Here is a 23,796-nt window from a genome sequence, read left to right as displayed (position 1 = left end):
TTATCTTTGAAAGACCGGATCCTGAAAAAGTAACGTTTCTTTTTTTTAAAGAGTTTGTATACTAGGCAGTGTCAGAGGAAGTCCCAAAAAATTGTTAGACTCCAGTCCCGGTCCAAAAGGCTCCTTAACAGCTTCTACATCCAAGCCCACGACTGCTGAACAATGAATCATATTGTATTTTTACATTTTTTATTATTTAACCTTTTATTAACTAGGCAAGTCCGTTAAGAACAAATTCTTATTTTACAATGACGGCATATCCCGGCCAAACCCTAACTTGGATAATGCTGGGCCAATTGTGCGCCGCCCTATGGGACTCCCAATCGCGGCCGGATCGAACCAGGGTCTGTAGTGACGTCTCTAGCACTGAGGTGCAGTGCCTTTAGACTGGTCCCGAGTGGCCACCTGGACTATTTACATTGATCTCCCCCCTTTGTTTTAATCAACAGTGAGTAGCAGCAGTGTTATCTATGCATAGTGACTTTACCCCTCCCTACAAGTATAAATTACCTCGACTAACCTGAACCCCTACACTTTGACTCAGTACCGGTGCCCCCTGTATATGCCTTGTTATTTGGTTACTTTTTTATTTTATTTGAACTCTAAATTTGAATGCATGTTTTAGCGCAATGTTCGAAATGCTTGTATTGCAAGAATTGAGGTTTACATTGTTTTGCTGTTTTTGAGTGTTTTGTCTTTTTGTCTCCTTGGCTCCTGTGCTGTGTGCACAGTGCACCTTCTGATTCGTACACAGACACCAAGCCCCTGCCACTCACTTTAATAGTGGAGAACTTAACCTTTTTTGTAACAATACTCTTTATGTCTCAACTTCCCAAATGTAGAACAGAGCAGACCCTACTAAGACAAGAGTATCAAGGAGCATGACTGTGGAAAATGTTTACTGTTTCTGTCACATGGCATTACGGTTCCACGAGCAGCATTTTAGCCACAGACATATGTGCTAGCTCTCTAGTCTGTGTTCTATAAATATGAAATGAGCATAAAAATACAATTATTTAAGGAGTTCTCATTCTGAGAAATAAGCATCTTATCCAGGCAGGCCACTTGATTTCAACATCTCAACAAAGTGAACAGGCTATGTTCAAACAGAGACGGACAGAAGAGTTCCACTGTTCTACCTCATTAGTGAATAGATCCAAGTTGGCTAGACTTTAAATATAACGATTAGCTGGCTACTCACTAGCAGGCGGGCTAGTGCTCGAGAGATTAATGTGTTAATATCTGAAGGGGCTGCACAGCCACAGATACTGCCTTTCCCATACCAGGAACAACCACTCTGTCATAGTTAAGGCAACCGGTGCTTGTCTGAGAAGTCACACCAAGTTAAATCCCAATTGTCCTAGAAGTGTTCCTTCCTCTAGGCTGATGTCTAAAATACTTCAAATTACTTTCAAACATTCTTTCAGCACTTGAGGATGATGTGCTAGGCCCTAATCAAATCACAGGATGGAAAAAGCTTCACATTTTTGTCAAATGCCCTGCTACCAAAATATTACAGGGCCTGTACAGTGGCTTGCAAAAGTATTCACCCCACCTTGGCATTATTTATATTTTGTTGCCTAGGAATTAAAATAGATTTTGGGGGGTTTGTATCATTTGATTGACACAACATGCCTATCACTTTGAAGAAGAAATGAGACAAAAAAACTGAAAACTTGAGTGTGTATAACCTATCCACCCCCCCCCCCCCCCCCCCCCAAAATCAATACTTTGTATTGGCTTTGACAAGGTCATTCCAAGACATTTAAATGTTTCCCCTTAAACCATTTGACTGTTGCTTCAGCAATATGCTTAGGGTCATTGTCCTGCTGGAAGGTGAACTTCCGTCCCAGTGTCAAATCTCTGGAAGACTGAAACAGGTTTTCCTCAAGAAATGCCATCCATCATTCCTTCAATTCGGACCAGTTTCCCGGTCCCTGCCGATGGAAAAACATACCCACAGCATGACGCTGCTACTATGCTTCACTGTGGGGATGGTGTTCTCGGAGTGATGAGAGGTGTTGTGTTTGCGCCAAACATAGCGTTTTCCTTGCTAGCCAAAAAGCTCAATTTTAGACTCATCTAACCAGAGTACCTTCTTCCATATGTTTGGGGAGTATCCCACATGCCTTTTGACGAACACCAAACGTGTTTGCATATTTTTTTCTTTAAGCAATGGCTTTTTTTCAAGGCACTCTTCCTTAAAGTCCAGCTCTGTGGAGTGTATTTCTTAAAGTGGTCCTATGGACAGATCCTACAATCTCCGCTGTGGAGCTTTGCAGCTCCTTCAGGCTTATCTTTGGTCTCTTTGTTGCCTCTCTGAAGAATGCCGTCCTTCCCTGGTACGTGAGTTTTGGCGGGCAGCCCTCTCTTGGCAGGTTTGTTGTGGTGCCATATTCTTTCCATTTTGAATAATGGATTTAATGGTGCTCTGTGGGATGTTCAAAGTTTTCGATCTTTTTTTTAATCGCCCACCCCTGATCTGTCCTTCTCCACAACTTTGTCCCTGACTTGTTTGGAGAGCTCCTTGGTCGTCATGGTGCCGCTTGCTTGGTGGTGCCCCTTGCTTAGTGGTGTTGCAAACAATGGGGCCTTTCAGAACAGGTGTATATATCATGAGTTCATGTGACGGATCATGTGACACTTAGATTGCACACAGGTGTACTTTATTTAACTAATAATGTGACTTCTGAAGGTAATTGGTTGCACCACATCTTATTTAGGGGCTTCATAGCAAAGGGGGTGAATACATATGCATGCACCACTTTTCTGTTTTTTTTATTTAGTTATTTTTTTCCATTTCACTTCACCAATTTGGACTATTTTGTGTATGTCCATTACATGAAATCCAAATCAATTTAAATTACAGGTTGTAATGCAACAAAATAGGAAAAATGCCAAGGGGGGTGAATACTTTTGCTAGGCACTGTAAGTGGGTAACTCCATGATACTTAAGCATTACAAGATAAAACATCCTAGGCACACGCACACAGGAGGCCCTCTGCTCTGCTTCATTATCTGAGGCCCACACAGTGAAGTGCTCCATTTACTCTGGATGTGGTGTCAGATTTGTCAGCCCACGGGGAGCTTAACTTTTTCCTGGTTAAGAGGGTAGTGTTTGATGTATTTAGGCCTGATGTCATGTGGTCTGTGCAGTGTGTGTCATGGCTGGATGAGCCTGTAAATATAGAGGCCATGCGTCGGTGTTTTTGCGTACTTGTGAAAGACTAACGAGTGAAATGTCTTTATCCCTCCTTTGTTTGAAGAAAATACTAGCTGTTTGAAAATGGAGGCCCTGGAGGTGTTTTCCAGGCTTAGCTTAGTATCGAGGTGCGTGTGTGTGTGACTGGGATGGAAGGGCTGTAGCTTCTGAACCTCACAAATGACCACATACACATGTGTAAACACTCTAAAGCCTGCTAGCTAATATGCCAATACAAGTAAAGCACTGTTCGATAATTAAGCCAGATAATGTTTTAAAGCACATTCCAAGTCCTCTTCTGTCTCATGTTTTCCGTATATGTTTAGTTATGCTATGTAACCGAAGAGTCATTTTTTTCCTACCAAATATGCTTTGGCAGCTCATATTCAGTAAGTGGGCGCCATAGTACCGGCTGGGATTCCACTGAGGTCGTAAGCCCTCAGGCTGTTGTTATGAAGCTGATGTATGACTTCTGATGCTCTGCTCTCCATTCCACAGTCTGATATGAAATGAACAAGAGCTTTGAGTTCAGTGCTTCACACACTCCACGCTGCCACACCCAATGCAAATACTAAACACTGGCATTCTGGTAGTGATTCATAGACTGATTGATGTGTGTGTGATCATTTATCCAGAATGGATTTGTGTGTGTTGTTTTTTGTGCTTGTCTTTTGTAATTAATGTGTGAAACATGAAGTTAGTGTTTTTGCTGAACTGGTAGTAACTAGGGTTGCATTGATATGACATTTCTGTCTGATACCAATATCTGATCATTTCTTTGCCAAAATATCCGATAAGATATATACAATTTTGAGCTTAAGCATTTTAGTACAGTTAAATAGTTGAAACACACACTGAACAAAAAGTTATTTTGTTGGCATTTACATATGTCCCCATTACCAGTAAAACATAATCAAAACTTACTTACTTGGTATGCTGTTTCATTGTTAATTTGTTCAGTTTCATTCTCAACCAGGATTTCATCATTCATGTCAAGAAGTGACGTTTCAGCTCTGTCTTTCCTTGGCGTCTCTTCCTCGGTGCGCACTGTCACTGTGTCCGTTTTCATCTTGTCCAGCTGTGTCTAACATTTCACGTAAACCCTGTGTCTTGTCTGCATCGAAGTAGCGGTCCTTGTACCTAGCAATGAGCATGGTGGCGACTATGGTTGCAAAGTGTCGGACATTTTCAGTGGGAAGTTAAGCCCGGGAATCACAGTCTGCTGATATGGACAGCCCCATCAAGAGGGTCTTCCTGGATGATGTATTTTGGGAGAGAGTGGTAAGCAGCCTGAAACTCTTGAAACCTATAGCAGTAGCCATTGCATGGATTGAGGGAGACAATGCCATCCTGTCTGATGTTCAGACTGTTTGCAGATGTAAGAGAAGAAATCCGTACGGTCTTGCCCACTTCACTGTTCCAAGCAGAGGAAACTGCAGTTCTGAAATATATCAAAAAGCGTGAAGACTTCTGCCTGAAGCCCATACACGCCACAGCGTACATGTTGGACCCCAAGTATGCTGGCAAGAGCATCCTGTCTGGTGCAGAGATCAACAAGGCACTACCGTGTCTCGCCACCTTGGCATGGATGAGGGCAAGGTTCTTGGCAGTCTGGCGAAGTCCACTTCCATGCAAGGGCTTTGGGATGGAGATGCAATATTTCCCCTGTTGCCTCATCATCCTCCAAATCCCACCAACATCAGTCACCTCAGAGCGCAACTGATCCTTGTTTGGGAACACGCACACCAAAACACGCAACAGGCTGACCGATACAAGGGTTGAAAAATTGGTGACCATTGGGCAAATTTGAAGCTTTTTGAGCCTGACAACGAGCCATCCTCAGCAAGTTTGGAAAGTGACAGCAAAGATGAGGCCTCAGAGTCTGATGTTCAAGAGGTGAACATTGAGGATGTCCAGGGACAAGACATGGAATCCTGAGAGGAAGACAACCAAAGCTTTAGTTTCTAGACTATCATTTTACAGATTTATGTTGAAAAAGTTTTTGGGAGATGCGATGGATCATTGGGGATCATTCAATATTCCCTTTCGTTGTTCAGTGAAATCCCATGTGAAGAGTTAACTCATTTTAAAGTTCAATTCCTAACTAATTTTATTTTTTTCTATTGGAAGGATTTAATCATTTGAAATTGTCAACATATGATAAGGTAAAAAGTTTTGTCTCCATATGATATGGTAAATATATCCAATGCAAAAAACATCTCCATTTTAAATGGTATTAATATTAATTCTCATTAATTCCCACAAAGTTTCCACCTCCTGAATATTCCCCAAAATGTGCAACCCTAGTGGCGACACAGTAAAGAGGCTCAGAGAGAATGCCTCCGAATCGCTTTTTCGCAGTACTTTTCCAAGTTAACCCCACAGTCTGTGTCAGCAGTTTTGTTGAGCAGGTGTTTCAATGCCATGACAGATGGTATCACATCTGCTGCAGATGCAGTTTGATGAGCTTGTTTCTCGAGTCAGTTGTTTGAATGGAGGTAGGTGTGTGTTCATGTTCTCAAATTCCATTCGAAAAGACAGCAGCGGTATGAGAACCAGCACATTTTTGAGCATGCGTTACAGCTTTCCTCAGTACGAAATCCTCATTGACCCACTCTGCTGTCAGACTCTGTATGCTCATAGGGCTGACATCGCTGGTCCAAATGTCAGTCGTGAAGCTAATAGCAGTGACGCCCATAGCAAGTAGTTCATGGATGTGCGTTTCAACAATACTGTGTAACTCCGGTAGGGCAGCATCTGAAAAATAGTGCGTACTTGGTAGTGTGCATCGGGGCTTGAGGTGCTCGACCAGTCGTGAAAGCCAACGTCATCCACGACAGAATGGTTGATTGTCAAGGGCAATGAATTCCATTATCTTTCTGTTCGTGGATTTCGCCTTTTGAGTTGTCTTGCTGAAATTTTCTTACTCTTTCAAATGACTGCTTGACTTGTTGACTGCTCGATCCACACAGCAGACATTGTGGGCTAGTTTAGGAATGCTGTGTTGCACATGTAGCGCAACATTTTACGTGGCGTCATTACATCATGTACCTACGTTATATAGGTATGCACGTCAGCTTTGACATCGGCTTTGCACATCGGCATTAAACTAGACATCCCGATGCTGGCATTTTTAGCTAATATCATCCTATTCCGATATGTTAATCGATATATTGTGTATCCCTAGTAGTAACTCATGTATTCTCCTTTGTCTCAATAACCAGAGGCAATAGAGGCATCACCTCCTTATTGATCCTCCCCATTAGGTTTGTATTGCAACGATATTGCTAACCCCAGTTATAAGTATCAGTGTTTAACTGGAGAGACCGTGCCTCTGCTTCGTTGTCTAGCTTCAGCTTTTTGGCTCAGCTCAGAGGAAGGAGGGCGTGTGCCGGTTGGGCGGTCAGGGAATGTTTGGCTGGAATTTATTGGCCGGGTCTGTCAGCACAGCATTAACTATGTGAGGGGCAATGATAGCCCTGCAAGGCATGTGTCTATCTGGACTAAGGAGGGCCAACAACCCCCAGCAACATCAGAGGACTGGATATTGCTGGAATGAGATCCACTGCTAAATTAGATCTGGTGAACTGGGGTTGGCATGCCCCAAGGGGTGAGGCATTTGAAACCTGCCCTTTCAGGACTATTTTCATTTATTAGGTTTTAATTTTTCAAAAAAGAGCTCTGTATAATTTTAGAGAAGATGGCTGTTACTGAATAGCCTACATATAGTTAGTTACAGGTAGGGGCAGATCAGCATAGCTAGGCTTAACTTCTAGCAGAACCCACATACTGCATAGCCTAATTATTCTCAAACATTCTATGGATTTGAGTGGAATATATAGGAATGAAAGTAGGACAAACGCACCTCCACATGTACACACAAACAAGGAAGTAGTGCTGGAGCTGTGGAACAACAGTCAGAGCTGGGGCAGACACAGTCAGAAACCTGTTTGGCCAGTTAGTTCCCACCAAACCAAACTCACTCGGGTGTCACGCAGTTGCACCTGAAGCTCTATTTGACAGCAGCCCTTCTGCCGTTGGCTTATTCTTCCATGATAATTTTGAGCTCCTGATGTTCTTCTGTTCTGTTGAACTTCTGTTTTGTTGACCACAAAAAAGCTGGGTAAATCCATTTTGAATTCAATCACTCCTTGACAGCATTAGGCTTAGGAGGTATCCCGGAATATTTGGAAATCGCCACGGGATGTTTTTTTAAATACTGTAAATAGAATTAACTGTTTTAAAGTTTTCATAAATATTTGTAGCAACTTTAAGTAAACACCTACAGTCAAGTTGAGCAATGCTTGGGCAATGCCTTAGGAGATAAAAAAGATTGTGTTCTTCCTGTCACATCATTTTTCATTACCCGTAGTCCCCAGTCACGTGGTGTTTGTTTACAAGCGAGAGACCGTAGCCTTGTCACTCACAGTTTTGCAGCAAGCACGTGACTGGTGATCTAGTTACAGTTTGGAATTCACAAGTAAATGTTTGCCAGCTAGTTATCTTAACTATTAAGTTAACTGTCTAACATGTGCTAAGTCCTCTGCAGTCGTGCATTTGCTTGTCTAATTTAGAAGCTAGTTAGCTATCTACCTAAGTGATATGCTTCTTTCAAAGTCCAGCTTTTCTTGGTAACAGCAGAGAATCCAATCCTAAATCAAGAGCTTTGCTGTCTAATATTGGTTTTGTACATGCAGCAAACTGAGTAGCAGGCCTGGAATTTCATGATTTTAGGGGAAAGGCCGTTTGGCCTTCAAGAGGTGGCCAGTCCATCAAGGCCATCTGCTAGGGCACCAAGGCCATCTGCCAGGGCACCAGAGCCATCTGCCAGGGCACCAAAGCCATTAACCAAAATAGACAAATTGATTTGAAAACCAAAAAACAGTAGCTATTCTGTTAACATGTGTAATTAAATGTACATAATTTGCCTACTTGTCAAAGTGTAGATGTTAGCCTATGTGCATTGGCTACAGTCTGTTCTGTCCAGACAGATGCTGACATGAGGGAGGCACCTGAAAATGTAGCCAAACTTTAATTATACTTTTAATTACATACAGTGCATTCAGAAAGTATTCAGAACTTGTTTTCCCCCACATTTTGTTACTTTACAACTTTATTCTGAAATTGATACATAAAATCGTTCTCAACCTACACACAAGCATTTCGCTGCACTTGCAATAACATCTGCTAACCATGTGTATGTGACAGTAACATTTTTACAAATGTATAATTTTGAAAATAAAATATCACATTTACATAAGTATTTAGACCCTTTACTCAGTACTTTGTTGAAGCACCTTTGGCAGTGAGTCTTGCATCCTTGAGTCTTCTTGGGTATGTATTTGGGGAGATTTTCCCATTCTTCTCTGCAGGTCATCTCAAGCTCTGTCAGGTTGGATAGGGAGTGTCGCTGCACAGCTATGTTCAGGTCTCTCCAGAGATGTTCGATCAGGTTCAAGTCCGGGCTCTGGCTGGAAATAATGAAACATGTTCAATTTGGTTTAAATAATGCCAAAACAAAGTGTTGGAGAAGAAAGTAATATGTGCCATGTAAAAAATGTGTGCCATGTAAAATATGTGCCATGTAAAAAAGCTAACGTTTAAGTTCCTTGCTCAGAACATGAGAACATATGAAAGTTGGTGGTTCCTTTTAACATGAGACTTCAATATTCCAAGGTAAGATATTTTAGGTTGTAGTTAATATAGTATTTATAGGACTATTTCTCTCTCTACCATTTGTATTTCATATACCCTTGACTATTGGATGTTCTTATAGGCACTATAGTATTGCCAGTGTAACAGTATATCTTCCGTCCCCCTCCTTGCCCCTACCCTACCCTCCTTGCCCCTACAAGGGGAATAACTACTCCAAATCTAAAAGCGAGTGACGTTTTAAACAGTATTAGCGCACACCCAGCTAACTAGCTAGCCATTTCACATTGGTTACACCAGCCATTAGGCTGATAGGCTTGAAGTCATAAACAGCGCTGTGCTTGCGAAGAGCTGCTGGCAAAACGCACTAAAGTGCTGTTTGAATGAATGATTACGGGCCTGCTGCTGCTCAGTCAGACTGCTCTATCAAATCAGACTTAATTATAACACACAGAAATCTGAGCCTTTGGTCATTAATATGATCGAATCCGGAAACTATCATTTAGAAAACAAAACGTTTATTATTTCAGTGAAATACGGAACCGTTCGGTATTTTATCTAACGGGTGGCATTCCTAAGTCTAAATATTCTTGTTACATTGCACAACCTTCAATGTATGTCATAATTACGTAAAATTCTGGCAAATTAGTTTGCAATGAGCCAGGCAGCCCAAACTGTTGCATATACCCTGACTCTGTGTGCAATGAACGTAAGAGAAATGACACAATTTCACCTGGTTAATATTGCCTGCTAAACTGGATTAGTAGTTATAACTAGTGATTATGATTGATTGTTTTTTTATAAGATAAGTTTAATGCTAGCTAGCAATTTACCTTGGCTTCTACTGCATTTGCGTAACAGGCAGGCTACTCGTGGAGTGCAATGGTTAGAGTGTTGGACTAGTTAACTGTGCGGTAGCAAGATTGAAACCCCTGAGCTGACAAGGTGAAAATCTGTCGTTCTGCCCCTGAACAAGGCAGTTAACCCACAGTTCCTAGGCAGTCATTGCAAATAAGAATATGTTCTTAACTGACTTGCCTAGTTAAATAAAAGGTATAAAATATATATAAATATGTTTTTTATTAAAAAAAAAAAAGAAATCAGAAATCGGCTCCCTGCGAATTTTATGAGAACTTGAAATCGGCCGTAATTAATCGGCCTTTCCGGCTATAGCCGGAATCGGTCGACCTCTAGTACGCACTACCCTCTGTAGCGCCGTACGGTCAGATGCAGAGCAGTTGCCATACCAGGCGATGATGCAACTGATCAGGATACAAATGGGAATTTATCCAGGACACCGGAGTTTTACATCCCTACTCTTACGATAAGTGCAATGGGATCTTTAGTGACCACAGAGAGTCAAGACACCCGGTTAACGTCCCACTCGAAAGACGGCACCCTACACAAGGCAAAGTCCCCAACCACTGCCTGGGGGCAATTTATTTGGGGACCAGAGGAAATATTGCCTCCTACTGGCCCTCTAACACCACTTCCAGCAGCATCTGGTCTCCCATCCTTGGACTGACCAGGTCCAACACTGCTTAGCTTCAGAGGTAAGCCAGCAGTAGGATGCAGGGTGGTATGCTGCTGGCCATTTGGCTCCAAGGAACTTGAAACTCTCGACAAGCTCCACAACAGCCCCGTCAATGTTAACGGGGGCCTGTTCGGCCCTCCTTTTTCAGCAGGCAAAGATCATCTCCTTTGTCTTGCTCACATTGAGGGAGGGGTTGTTGTCCTGGCACCACACTGCCAGGTCTCTTACCTTCCTATAGGCTGTCTCGTTGTCGGTGATCAGGCCTACCACTGTTGTGTTGTCAGCAAACTTAATGATGGTGTTGGAATCATGCTTGGCCATGCAGTCGTAGGTGAACAGGGAGAACAGGAGGGGACTAAGCACGCACCCTTGAGGGGCCCTGTGTTGAGGATCAGCGTGGCAGATGAGTTGTTGCCTACCCTTACCACCTGGGGGTGGCCCGTCAGGATGTCCAGGATGCAGTTGCAGAGGGAGGGGTTTAGTCCCAGGGTCCTTAGCTTAGTGATGAGCTTTGTGGGCACTATGGTGTTAAATGCTGAGCTGTAGTCAATGAACAGCATTCTCACATAGGTTTTCCTTTTGTCCAGGTGGGAAAGGACAGTGTGGAGTGCGATTGAGATTGCATCATCTGTGGATCTGTTGGGGCGGTATGCGAATTGGGTTTCCGGGATGATGGTGTTGATGTGAGCCAAGACCAGCCTTTCAAAGCACTTCATGGCTACCGACATGAGTTCTACAGGGGGCGGTAGTTATTTAGGCAGTTTACCTTCGCATTCTTGGGCACAGGGACTGTAGTGGTCTGCTTGAAACATGTAGGTATTACAAACTCGGGTCAGGGAGAGGTTGAAAATGTCAGTGAAGAGACTTGCCATTTGTTTCGCTCATGCTCTGAGTACACGCCTTGATAATCCGTCTGTTTTAAGGTCTTGCTCACATTCTCTATGGAAAGCGTGATCACTGTCATCCCGAATAGCTGATGCTCTGATGCATGCTTCAGTGTTGCTTGCCCCGACGCAAGCATAAAAGGCATTTAGCTCGTCTGGTAGGCTCGCGTCACTAGACGGGTCGCGGATGCGTTTCCCTTTGGACTCCGTAATAGTGTGCAAGCCCTGCCACATCCAACGAGCGTCAGTGCCGGTATAGTAGGATTCAATCTTTGTCCTGTATTGACACTTTGCCTTTTTTGATGGTTCGTCTGAGGGCAAAGCGGGATTTCTTATAAGCATCCGGTGTCCTAGTTCACTGTTGCAAGTTCAAATCCCCGAACTGACAAGGTACAAATCTGTCGTTCTGCCCCTGAACAGGCAGTCAACCCACTGTTCCTAGGCCGTCATTGAAAATAAGAATTTGTTCTTAACCTGTTGATCCGACTTGAGACGCAGACGTCTCAACTAGGCACCTGGAAATGCAAATGCGCTACGCTAAATGCTAAATGTACTCGTTAAAACTCAAACGTTCATTAAAACACACATGCAGGGTATTGAATTAAATCTACACTCATTGTGAATCTAGCCAACAAGTCAGATTTTTAAAATGCTTTTCGGCGAAAGCATGAGAAGCTATTATCTGATAGCATGCAACACCCCAATATACCTGAAGGGGACGTAAACAAAATAATTAGCGTAGCCGGCGCTACACAAAACGCAGAAATAAAATATAAAACATTCATTACCTTTGATATTCTTTGTTGGCACTCCTATATGTTCCATAAACATCACAATTGGGTCTTTTTCCCGATTTTAAATCCGTCCATGTATGCCCAAAATATCCATTTGTATAGCCTGTCTGGTTCAGGAAAAAAGCTCTCTTCCAACACGCAACGTCATTTTTAAAAATTATATCAGTTGCCTATATTCTTTGACAAAACACTTCAACCTACTTTTGTAACCCAACTTTAGGTATTTGTAAACGTTAATAAGCGATCAAATTGATCACTGGGCAATCTGTATTCAATAGCAGCTACTCAAGAAAACAATGTCCCCTTTTCTCTCTTCCAAAATCGATTGCTGTGGGCTGGATGGAATGAAGGATCTATTTGTCATGACACAAAGGATTTTTGTCAATGAAAATGACGTTTTTGGCTACATCGTGTGGAAGCTGTAGGAATTGCAATCTCCGCCCTATTTAATTTGGTGCCCCTTAAACAATACATGCAAGTGGTGCATGGATATTTTTTTCAGTTTTCAGTGACCAGTTTTTCTTGCGCTTTTCGATGAAACACACGCTCTGTTATAGTCACAGCCGTGATTTAACCAGTTTTAGAAACTTCAGTGTTTTCTATCCACACATACTAATCATATGCATATACTATATTCCTGGCATGAGTAGCAGGACGCTGAAATGTTGCGCGATTTTTAACAGAATGTTCGAAAAAGGAGGGGGTAGACTTAACAGGTTTTAACTGACTTGCCTAGTTAAATAAAGGTTAAAAAAAAAATATTTATATCTATTGGTCGTTCTGATATTTCTTTTTTTGGGGGGGCTACACTGTTGGAGACTTTTGTGAATTTCCTCTAGATCCCATGTTTCTGATCACCGAGTCACATGATGTGGATTTAACTTTATTATTACTGTTGCTTATGATCCATTAGGCAGCAGGCTACAGAATACACTCAGTCGTTGCCAGACTCGTGATTTAGTTTTCAAAACGAATAAATGCATTCATACCACAGGCATAGATTTTTGTTTCTTTGAACTTTGTATTACTTTCTCACAATTCTTGCCTTTCTCTGTAGAATTTGAGCAGTCACCTGCAGTAGATCTTATTTCAATCTGTCATACAGTTGTGTACGGTATAATAATTGCCTCCCTCTCTCTCTTCTGTCTCCCACCCGCCTTTCCTTTCTTTCTTCCCCTCCCCTTCTCTCACTCCCTCTCTCGCTCTCGTTTCTCCCCCCCCAGAATGACGTGCCAGAGTGGGGTGATTCCCCTGCAGGCCTTTTCAACCTGCAGGGAGAGGAGGAGCCCTTCTCGTGGCCGGGTCCCAAGACTATCCATCTGCGGCGCACTTCTCAGGGCTTCGGCTTCACCCTGCGCCACTTCATTGTCTACCCACCAGAGTCTGCAGTGCACCCTTACCCCTTCCCAGTAAGCACCACAGTCACATGAACATTCCAAAGCTCTTCCATTCAGTTCAGTGACATTTACTGTAGCACTTTGTATGATGTTGTTGTGGCAGGAGTTGCAACAAAATGAGAGTAATGCCCCAAATACAATTTGTGTAAAATCAGTTGATTCCTTTAAACAACTCCCTGAGCTCATTGAACTATGTATGATATCTTCATCATTGCTGGTGGCAAATAACATAATGGCAGATTTTATCTGTACCAAAGGATATATCATAACTGTTGGGATATCGGACATTACAGACCAATGCTGCATCTGTAAGGGCATCAAAACTCATGTTGATATTCATTTTTCTTATTTAGGAGGAAGAGCATGGACGCAGAGGTAAGCTGAAAGTTCCTTCCTCCCCCTGTCTGTCCTTCACTACTGCATAGTCAGTCACTCTGCCTCCCACTTTGTATGATTTTTCCATATGTTGATTTATCTCTTTTACTTCCTTGTTATGTACATGGCACAATGTAGCTGTCGTGTTAAGGTGACCTTTGTAGAGGCCTGCCTGAAACAGTTTGGTCAGCAGCACCACCAGTTACTGTCCTCAACTAACCCTTGAACTTTATCCTTCTAACTGCTCTTTGTTGTCAGTGTCAACCCTTTCACATCACTACAAAACGTTGCCCAAAGCCCTTGTATTTAGTTTTTGGCATTTTTCACTTGTGTGTTTGTAGGTGTATGTGTGCACTTGTGCATGGGTGTTTTGTGGTTTTAGGACACTAGTCCTGTTTAGGGCTGTGGCGGTCATGACATTTTGTCAGCCGGTGATTGTCAAGCAAATAACTGCCGGTCTCACAGTAAATTATCGTTAATTAACATAAATACATAATTTAGCATCTGTCTTCCACGCATAGCCTACATGCCACTGATGCAGGCCTTTTGGAGCATCTACATTTTAAAAAGTCTTGTAAATCCATGTAATATAGCCTACACCGTCACAATAAATCCATGTAATATAGCCTACACCGTCACAATGAATCCATGTAATATAGCCTACACCGTCACAATGAATCCATGTAATATAGCCTACACCGTCACAATAAATCCAGGATTTATTTTACAGGTCTAAGGTAGCATGATATGAAGAAAATGTAGTGTATTTTAGAAGAACAGAATAGCATACTCTTGAGTTGTCCTTATGTTAGGCCCTGATCTGGCTATGCCATATGGCTGTGGGCTACACAAGTTAATTTAGCAGAGAAGATTTGCTTAGAATTCTGTGGAATTATTTCATAGTATGAAGAATACAATTGAATATAGCTGAATAAAATAGAAAGTATCATTTCTCCAAATGATTTGAGGGAGCGCACACATGCGGCTATTCCGTATTGGCGTTTAACAAAGAAACAGGTTCCTCCTTTCTGCTTAATTTAGTTATTTATGTAACTTTAGTTGTGATACAAACGTTGATCTATATGTTTATTTATTTTTATACATTCTAAGGCTGCATAATGCGACTAATGATGACTTGAAAAAAGTCGAATTACTTTTTGGGAGAGTGACACCATCACGCTCCCATTCACATTTTGACAAGCACGTGATAGTGTCTTGAATATTCCGGTGGCATCCCCTTTGTGTTGCCGTAATGCCTCCTAAAAAGAATTGTGGCAAATGGCCGTTGTGCCCTTGGGCTGAATATAATAATTATAAATCCCTTCTCCCGGCTGCGTGCTCCGAAGCACCGCTCACTCACATGGCTCTCCGTTACGTGATCAGGTCTTTCTCAGTGGCTACAAGTGAAGACAGACACATCGGGGACGCAACTGCGTCCTTATCCAATTCCGAGGCACATATTGAAGAGATTGGAAGAACTTTCCACGTTTACTTTTCGGCAGCCAACAAGATGAGTAGGCCTAACAAACAGCAACAGCACTAGCCTATGTCAATTGACTATCCCCCATAGTACAAAAGTTGACCTATTCTTTGCAAGAAATAAATATTCCACCCATACTCTGGGACAGTTGTGGGATGCGATATATCCCAAATGAATACAACTCCTAGCGTCCAATAACCTTTAAGTAATGAGGCTGACGCAACGGATCAGAACCTTTTAGCTTAAAAAGTTGATAAACTATTAGACTTTCTTCACATTATAAGCGCAGCAATGCGCACACGGCAGTAGGCTAGAAGCGCAAATGCTTTTATTGTAAAGGCGCATTTTTACGGTGAAAATTATCTTCCCCAAACTTGAAACTCACCCGCTGCTTATGCATTCTAGTTAGGCTCTACACCCATTCTAAAGTAGATTAATGTGCTTAATTTTAAGAAGTTATTTGCCACTTTAGTTGTGATACAAACCTCATCAAACATATATGCCTATGGGCTAGGCTACATGAGGTGCGAGACTGATTTGAAAAAGTTGGGGGGGAAAGGCATTCACTGTTTCTTGCCTTGTGCTGTGCATCATTCACAAGTGATTGGCTAATTATTGTCACCCATCAGACTATTCTTGATTTAATCTGGTCTTTACATATACTAAAAGTGTTAAATTTGTTTTGATATAGAATGGACCATTATCATGCACCTGTATCGAAACAGGCAAGGGAAAAAAATACATGTCATCTATGCACTTAAATAGCGAATGGAGGACGCTATTCCTGTGGTTAATTTTCATGCCTGCCAGGTAGGCTGTACTCCTGTTATAAAGATAAGCAATTTTGATAACATTCACATTGATGTCAGAGTGATTAGAGGGACAGTAGAATGCTGAGTACCAGGCAGTTGGCAAGTTCTGTAGGCTACTAATGAGCAGCATCAAAGCTTGGAGAAGCATAATTACCATGACTAAATGGTCATGTGGAATTTGACTGCCACCATGACTCGTTACTGCCGGTGTGGCTGTAATACGGTCACCGTAACAGCCCTAGTCCTGTTGAAGAAAGATTGTAACCATTGACCCCTTTCAATTCACAACAATGTAAGCGTGAAGGTTTTTGTAGCACACTAGTCCCGTTGAATAAAAAGAATCATGCCCACATTCTGGGCAAACAGTTTGGCCTATGGTCTGCTGTTCCACTGTGTCTCACCGCCTCCTAACACCGCTATGGTAGGAGTGTGTTTGGGATCTCCCTGTGGGTTGTTTGTGTGTTTAAACTGTGTTTAGTCTGAGTGGGCTTTCATTGTGCATAGGGGGGTTTGCTGTTGCTGGAACCTGTCCAACTAGAGCTAAATATCAGAGATTTATTTTGACCCACGCTATTGCTCAAGTTGCAGGCCTATGTCCAGCAAAGAAACCGTGTATGTACAATCGGACATTTGAAAGCAGATTTTATCTGTGTGCGTATAAACTAAGGTTAAAAAATATATTTTTTTTTATCAGTGGAAATATGTTAGGGGAAAAATGTAGAGAAGACATTCACCAAAGAAAGAGGGTGAATGTCTAAATTCTCCTCTGAAGGATTCAATGAAATAGGAAGATGTAATGTTTTGAAAATACTGTGAAGGAAAAATTCAATCATATCTTTGACAGTCAGTGAGATTGTCCAGAGAGCGAGACCGTAATAGCTTCCATGACTTGGTCTCACTCTGTCTGGCCCTCAGTCAGGCAGGTCAGGGGAAAATGTGAAGTAATCCAGGCCGTGCATTTCATAATGCTGGACACTGGAAAGAGTGACAGAGTACAGGACATAGGGACCTAATTGGCTGGCTGTGCTGTGACCCTGAGTTGTGAAAACAACCTGAGATGCTCCCACCAGCTCAAACTGCCTTGGCTTGGCTGTGCTACCACTACAGGAAAGCTATAAACTAGGTTATGTTAAAAACATGGTTCTCCGAGAGAGACAGATCTTAAATCAATACTTTCGGTTTGCGTTCGTCAGTGTGCTTGTTTCAAGTTGTTATTGCTGATGTCATCCAAATCGATCTCTCTCCAGAGTACACGCCTCAGTGTAATGCTGATTCCTTCCTTAAACGCGAATCCGACCATCAACCCTGGTGAGACAAAACCGCGACTCGTCAGTGAAGATCACTTTTTGCCAGTCCTGTCTGGTCCAGTGATGGTGGGTTTGTGCCCATAGGCGACGTTGTTGCCGGTGATGTCTGGTGAGGACCTGCCTTACAACAGGCCTACAAGCCCTCAGTCCAGCCTCTCTCAGCCTATTGCGGACAGTCTGAACACTGATGGAGTGATTGTGCATTCCTGGTGTAACTCGGGCAGTTGTTGTTGTCATCCTGTACCTGTCCTGCAGGTGTGATGTTCGGATGTACCGATCTTGTGCAGGTGTTACACGTGGTCTGCCACTGTGAGGACGATCAGCTGTCCATCCTGTCTCCCTGTAGCGCTGTCTTAGTCGTCTCACAGTACGGACATTGCAATTTATTGCCCTGGCCACATCTGCAGTCCTCATGCCTCCTTGCAGCATGCCTAAGGCACGTTCACGCAGATACCCTGGGAATCTTTCTTTTGGTGTTTTTCCTAAAACTGACCTTATTTGCCTACCATCTGTAAGCTGTTAGTGTCTTAACGACCGTTCCACAGGTGCACGTTCATTAATTGTTGATGGTTCATTGAAGCATGGGAAACAGTGTTTAAAGCCTTTACGATGAACCTCTGTGACGTGGATTTTTACAAATTATCTTTGAAAAAGGGGTTTCTTTTTTTGCTGAGTTTATATTGAGAGTAAAGTTGTTTTTTTTGCCTCAATTGAGTTATCAGGGGGATGCAACTATACACTATACAAAAGTATGTGAACATCCCATCAAATTTGTGGATTTGGCTATTTCAGCCACACCTGTTGCTGGCAAGTGTATAAAATTGAGCATACAGCCATGCAATTTCCATAGACAAACATTGGCAATAGAATGGCCTTACTGATTAGCTCAGTGATATTTGTATTTATTTTATTTCTCCCTAACTTCGTGATATCCAATTGTGATCCATTTACAAACTTGTCTCATCGCTGCAACTCCCCATCGGGCTCGGGAGAGGTGAAGGACGAGTCATGCGTCCACCGAAACATGACCTGCCAAGCCCTGCTGCTTCTTAACACCCACTCGCTTAACCCGGAAGCCAGCTGCACCAATGTGTTGTAGGAAACACCGTTCAACTGACGACCGAAGTCACCTTTGTACTGGCCCGCCACAAGGAGTCGCTAGAGTGCGATGAGCCAAGGAAAGCCCCCGGCCAAACCCTCCCTAACCAGGACGATGCTTGGCCAATTATGCACCGCCCTAAGGGACTCCTGGTCGCGGCCGGTTGTGAAACAGCCTGGGATTGAACCCCAGGCTGTAGTGACACCGCAACACTGCGATGCAGTTTCTTAGACCGCTGAGCAACTCGGGAGGCCGAGCTCAGTGACATTCAACGTGGCACCGTCATCGAATGCCACCTTCCCATCAAGTGAGTTTGTCAAATTTCTGCCCTGCTAGAGCTGCCCCGGTCAACTGAAGTGCTGTTATTGTGAAGTGGAAATGTCTAGGAGCAACAAAAGCTCAGCTGCGAAATAGTGGTAGGCCAAACAAGCTCACAGATTGGGACCTCCGAGTGCTGAAGATTGTAAAATTTCTGTCCTCTGGTGCAACACTCAGTATGAGTTCCATACTGCCTCTTGAAGCATCGTCAGCACAATAACTGTTCGTCGGGAGCTTCATGTAATGGGTTTCCATGTCCGAGCCACACACAAGCCTAAGATCACCACGCACAATGCGTAGCATCGGCTGGAGTGGTGTAAAGCTTGCCGCCATTGGACTCTGGAGCAATGGAAAAGCGTTCACTGGAGTGATTAATCATGCTTCACCATCTGGCATTCCCGACGAACGATTCTGGGATTGGCGGATGCCAGGAGAATGCTACCTGCCTGAATGCATAGTGGTTTGGGCTAGGCCCCTTAGTTCCAGTGAAGGGAAATCTTAATGCTACAGCATATGACATTCTAGAAGATTCTGTGCTTCCAACTTTGGCCACAGTTTGGGGAAGGACATTTAATGATTCAGCATGAAAATAAACCTGTGCACAAAGCGAGGTCCATACAGATACTGTTTGTCGAGATCGACGTGGAAGAACTTCACCCGCCTGCCCTGACCTCAACCCCATCCAACACCTTTGGGATGAATTGGAATGCCGACTGTGAGCCAGTCCTAATCGCCCAACATCAGTGCCAAACCTCACTAATGTGCTTGTGACTGAATGGAAGCAAGTCCCCGCAACAATGTTCCAACATCTAGTGGAAAGCCTTCCCAGAAGAGTGGAGAAGCTGTTATAGCAGCAACGGGGGACCAACCATATTAATTTTGGAATGAGATGTTCGATGTGCGGATGTCCACATACTTTTGGTCGTGTAGTGTAGTTTTCCTTCACTGAAAATACATTGTAGCATCACATTTGGCAGAAAATTGCTTAATTTCCATCAAATGACAGCAGAAGTGCAACACTATTTGGCTAGCAGCCACACAAGTAAATGAGCCTACAATGAATAAGTGTTTTTCTCCAAAAATGATTGATGGCCATTTCTGTTTATCATAGAATTGTTTTGGCCATCTACATTTCCTAATGTATTACTTGAAGTTAATCATGCATTTTACTAGAGAAAAGTACCAGAGGAAAAAGTAGCTTCACATCAGTTAGAGTGCTGTCTGTTGATAGAATGGCAGTTTGTGAATTCGTGTCCAAGTGAAGTGCAACTGAAGCACAAAATGTGTCTGATGCCGAGCTGAAATTACAACGAGAAGCATTTTAGATCTGCATTTATAAAACGCAGCAAGATATTTCTTACATGACCCCTGGGTCATGTTGGTTCTCTTCAATCTCTGTCATATTCCTGTATAATGGTCAGTATAGGTGTCGTATTATATTCCCAAATGTGTGTGCAGACTAGTTTGCTGACTCTGGGTTATCCCAGGACAGCCATTGTGAATGAGAGGGATTCCCTTTGTTTCAGCCACCTCATGTGGTAACATTGCAGCCTTGCAGATTTATCTACAAATCGCCTTGCATGCATCATAAATAACTACCTGATATTATTTGTAGATCATTCAATCACAATTTACCCACAATACTTCACGGTTTTGATGCTCTCGAACACGGCCAAAGGCTTCATGATAATTCCTACCATTGTGAACCTGGCTCAGTGTTAAATCATTGGAAGCCCCAGTAAGTCTCCCACACCTGATTGACTGGGGGATCACACGTCTCTGGGGCGCCCTCTGCTGGCCATTCTATTTTATTTGGCTTACTGTTCCATGATTGCCTACTGGGAACAACTTCAGTATGTAGAGGAAATTAAAAGGAAAGGCCTACGGTCAAGATTTCAACTGGCTCCGGTCAAGATTTCAACTGGCTCCTCACTCCAAATGATTTACGCTGTCTGGGGACTGACTGCGCTCATCCTATTGTTGAGGAATAACAAGAATGGTTGCAACAACAGTCATTGAGTCAGGAATAGTTATCAAATCACTGGATTATTTATTATGATGCAGCAGTAGTAGTGTTGGGACGTTATGCCGTGGTTCTACCACTCTCCACAAGAGGGAGCCACCCGCGCCTCTCGGTTTCAGAGAGGTTGGGTTAAATGTGGAATAACCATTTTGGTTGAATGCATGGTTGTACAACTGACTAGGTATCCCCTTTTACATTCCCTAACAAATGTTGTTGTAGCTTTACATGACACATTAGTGTACTTGTGAGAAACAATGGGTTTGAACATACTGGCCAGGTGATGTGCTGCATGTGTAGCATGCTAGCCTTGTCTTGCATAGCTCTTCTAAGAAAGGTTCAGTGGCTCAGTTCTAAGGTGAGCAACTTTAGCAGCCACCTGTTAACAGATCTGTCGTCTCTCGATGCCTGAGGGTCCCTCTCAATCTCTCACACCAACGGAGGGAGAAAGAGCAAGCACAGAGTGGGCACTCGAGGTCTATCAAACACCCACACTCCCATATTTCTCACTCAATCACTTGGCTCTCTCGCTCTCTCACTCTCTCACTCACTCACACGGCTATGCTCTCTCACTCACTCACACGGCTATGCGCTCTCACTCACTCACACGGCTATGCTCTCTCACTCACTCACACGGCTATGCGCTCTCACTCACTCACACGGCTATGCTCTCTCACTCACTCACACGGCTATGCGCTCTCACTCACTCACACGGCTATGCGCTCTCACTCACTCACACGGCTATGCGCTCTCACTCACTCACACGGCTATGCGCTCTCACTCACTCACACGGCTATGCGCTCTCACTCACTCACACGGCTATGCGCTCTCACTCACTCACACGGCTATGCGCTCTCACTCACTCACACGGCTATGCGCTCTCACTCACTCACACGGCTATGCGCTCTCACTCACTCACACGGCTATGCGCTCTCACTCACTCACACGGCTATGCGCTCTCACTCACTCACACGGCTATGCGCTCTCACTCACTCACACGGCTATGCGCTCTCACTCACTCACACGGCTATGCGCTCTCACTCACTCACACGGCTATGCTCTCTCACTCACTCACACGGCTATGCGCTCTCACTCACTCACACGGCTATGCGCTCTCACTCACTCACACGGCTATGCGCTCTCACTCACTCACACGGCTATGCTCTCTCACTCACTCACACGGCTATGCGCTCTCACTCACTCACACGGCTATGCTCTCTCACTCACTCACACGGCTATGCGCTCTCACTCACTCACACGGCTATGCGCTCTCACTCACTCACACGGCTATGCTCTCTCACTCACTCACACGGCTATGCGCTCTCACTCACTCACACGGCTATGCGCTCTCACTCACTCACACGGCTATGCGCTCTCACTCACTCACACGGCTATGCGCTCTCACTCACTCACACGGCTATGCGCTCTCACTCACTCACACGGCTATGCGCTCTCACTCACTCACACGGCTATGCTCTCTCACTCACTCACACGGCTATGCTCTCTCACTCACTCACACGGCTATGCGCTCTCACTCACTCACACGGCTATGCTCTCTCACTCACTCACACGGCTATGCGCTCTCACTCACTCACACGGCTATGCTCTCTCACTCACTCACGCGGCTATGCTCTCTCACTCACTCACGCGGCTATGCTCTCTCACTCACTCACGCGGCTATGCTCTCTCACTCACTCACGCGGCTATGCTCTCTCACTCACTCACACGGCTATGCGCTCTCACTCACTCACACGGCTATGCGCTCTCACTCACTCACACGGCTATGCGCTCTCACTCACTCACACGGCTATGCGCTCTCACTCACTCACACGGCTATGCGCTCTCACTCACTCACACGGCTATGCGCTCTCACTCACTCACACGGCTATGCGCTCTCACTCACTCACACGGCTATGCGCTCTCACTCACTCACACGGCTATGCGCTCTCACTCACTCACACGGCTATGCGCTCTCACTCACTCACACGGCTATGCTCTCTCACTCACTCACACGGCTATGCGCTCTCACTCACTCACACGGCTATGCGCTCTCACTCACTCACACGGCTATGCGCTCTCACTCACTCACACGGCTATGCTCTCTCACTCACTCACACGGCTATGCGCTCTCACTCACTCACACGGCTATGCTCTCTCACTCACTCACACGGCTATGCGCTCTCACTCACTCACACGGCTATGCTCTCTCACTCACTCACACGGCTATGCGCTCTCACTCACTCACACGGCTATGCGCTCTCACTCACTCACACGGCTATGCGCTCTCACTCACTCACACGGCTATGCGCTCTCACTCACTCACACGGCTATGCGCTCTCACTCACTCACACGGCTATGCGCTCTCACTCACTCACACGGCTATGCTCTCTCACTCACTCACACGGCTATGCGCTCTCACTCACTCACACGGCTATGCGCTCTCACTCACTCACACGGCTATGCGCTCTCACTCACTCACACGGCTATGCTCTCTCACTCACTCACACGGCTATGCGCTCTCACTCACTCACACGGCTATGCTCTCTCACTCACTCACACGGCTATGCGCTCTCACTCACTCACACGGCTATGCGCTCTCATTCACTCACACGGCTATGCTCTCTCACTCACTCACACGGCTATGCGCTCTCACTCACTCACACGGCTATGCGCTCTCACTCACTCACACGGCTATGCGCTCTCACTCACTCACACGGCTATGCGCTCTCACTCACTCACACGGCTATGCTCTCTCACTCACTCACACGGCTATGCGCTCTCACTCACTCACACGGCTATGCGCTCTCACTCACTCACACGGCTATGCTCTCTCACTCACTCACACGGCTATGCGCTCTCACTCACTCACGCGGCTATGCTCTCTCACTCACTCACACGGCTATGCTCTCTCACTCACTCACG

At 44.4% G+C, this 23,796-nt stretch overlaps 1 protein-coding gene across 6 annotated transcripts in view; it reads left to right on the top strand.

The window, feature by feature from the left end:
• LOC110508654 (rho GTPase-activating protein 21) overlaps nucleotides 1-23,796 on the top strand; it is an 87,427-nt gene that overhangs the window by 9,982 nt on the left and 53,649 nt on the right. For all 6 annotated transcript variants that reach the window (XR_016492867.1, XR_016492865.1, XR_016492866.1 and 3 more), the window contains exons 3-4: nucleotides 13,290-13,475; nucleotides 13,817-13,838. Coding sequence is in view for 3 of the 6 variants with exons in the window: in XM_021589341.3 (XP_021445016.3) it covers nucleotides 13,290-13,475; nucleotides 13,817-13,838 (208 nt within the window). In the remaining 3 variants the exon portion in view is untranslated. The remainder of the gene's footprint in view (nucleotides 1-13,289; nucleotides 13,476-13,816; nucleotides 13,839-23,796) is intronic.

Source organism: Oncorhynchus mykiss, chromosome 28 (assembly GCF_057628025.1).
Source record: "Oncorhynchus mykiss isolate SJ-2025 chromosome 28, ASM5762802v1, whole genome shotgun sequence".
In the NCBI taxonomy this organism is placed as follows: Eukaryota; Metazoa; Chordata; class Actinopteri; order Salmoniformes; family Salmonidae; genus Oncorhynchus; species Oncorhynchus mykiss.
This window is presented reverse-complemented; position numbering and strand designations above follow the sequence as displayed.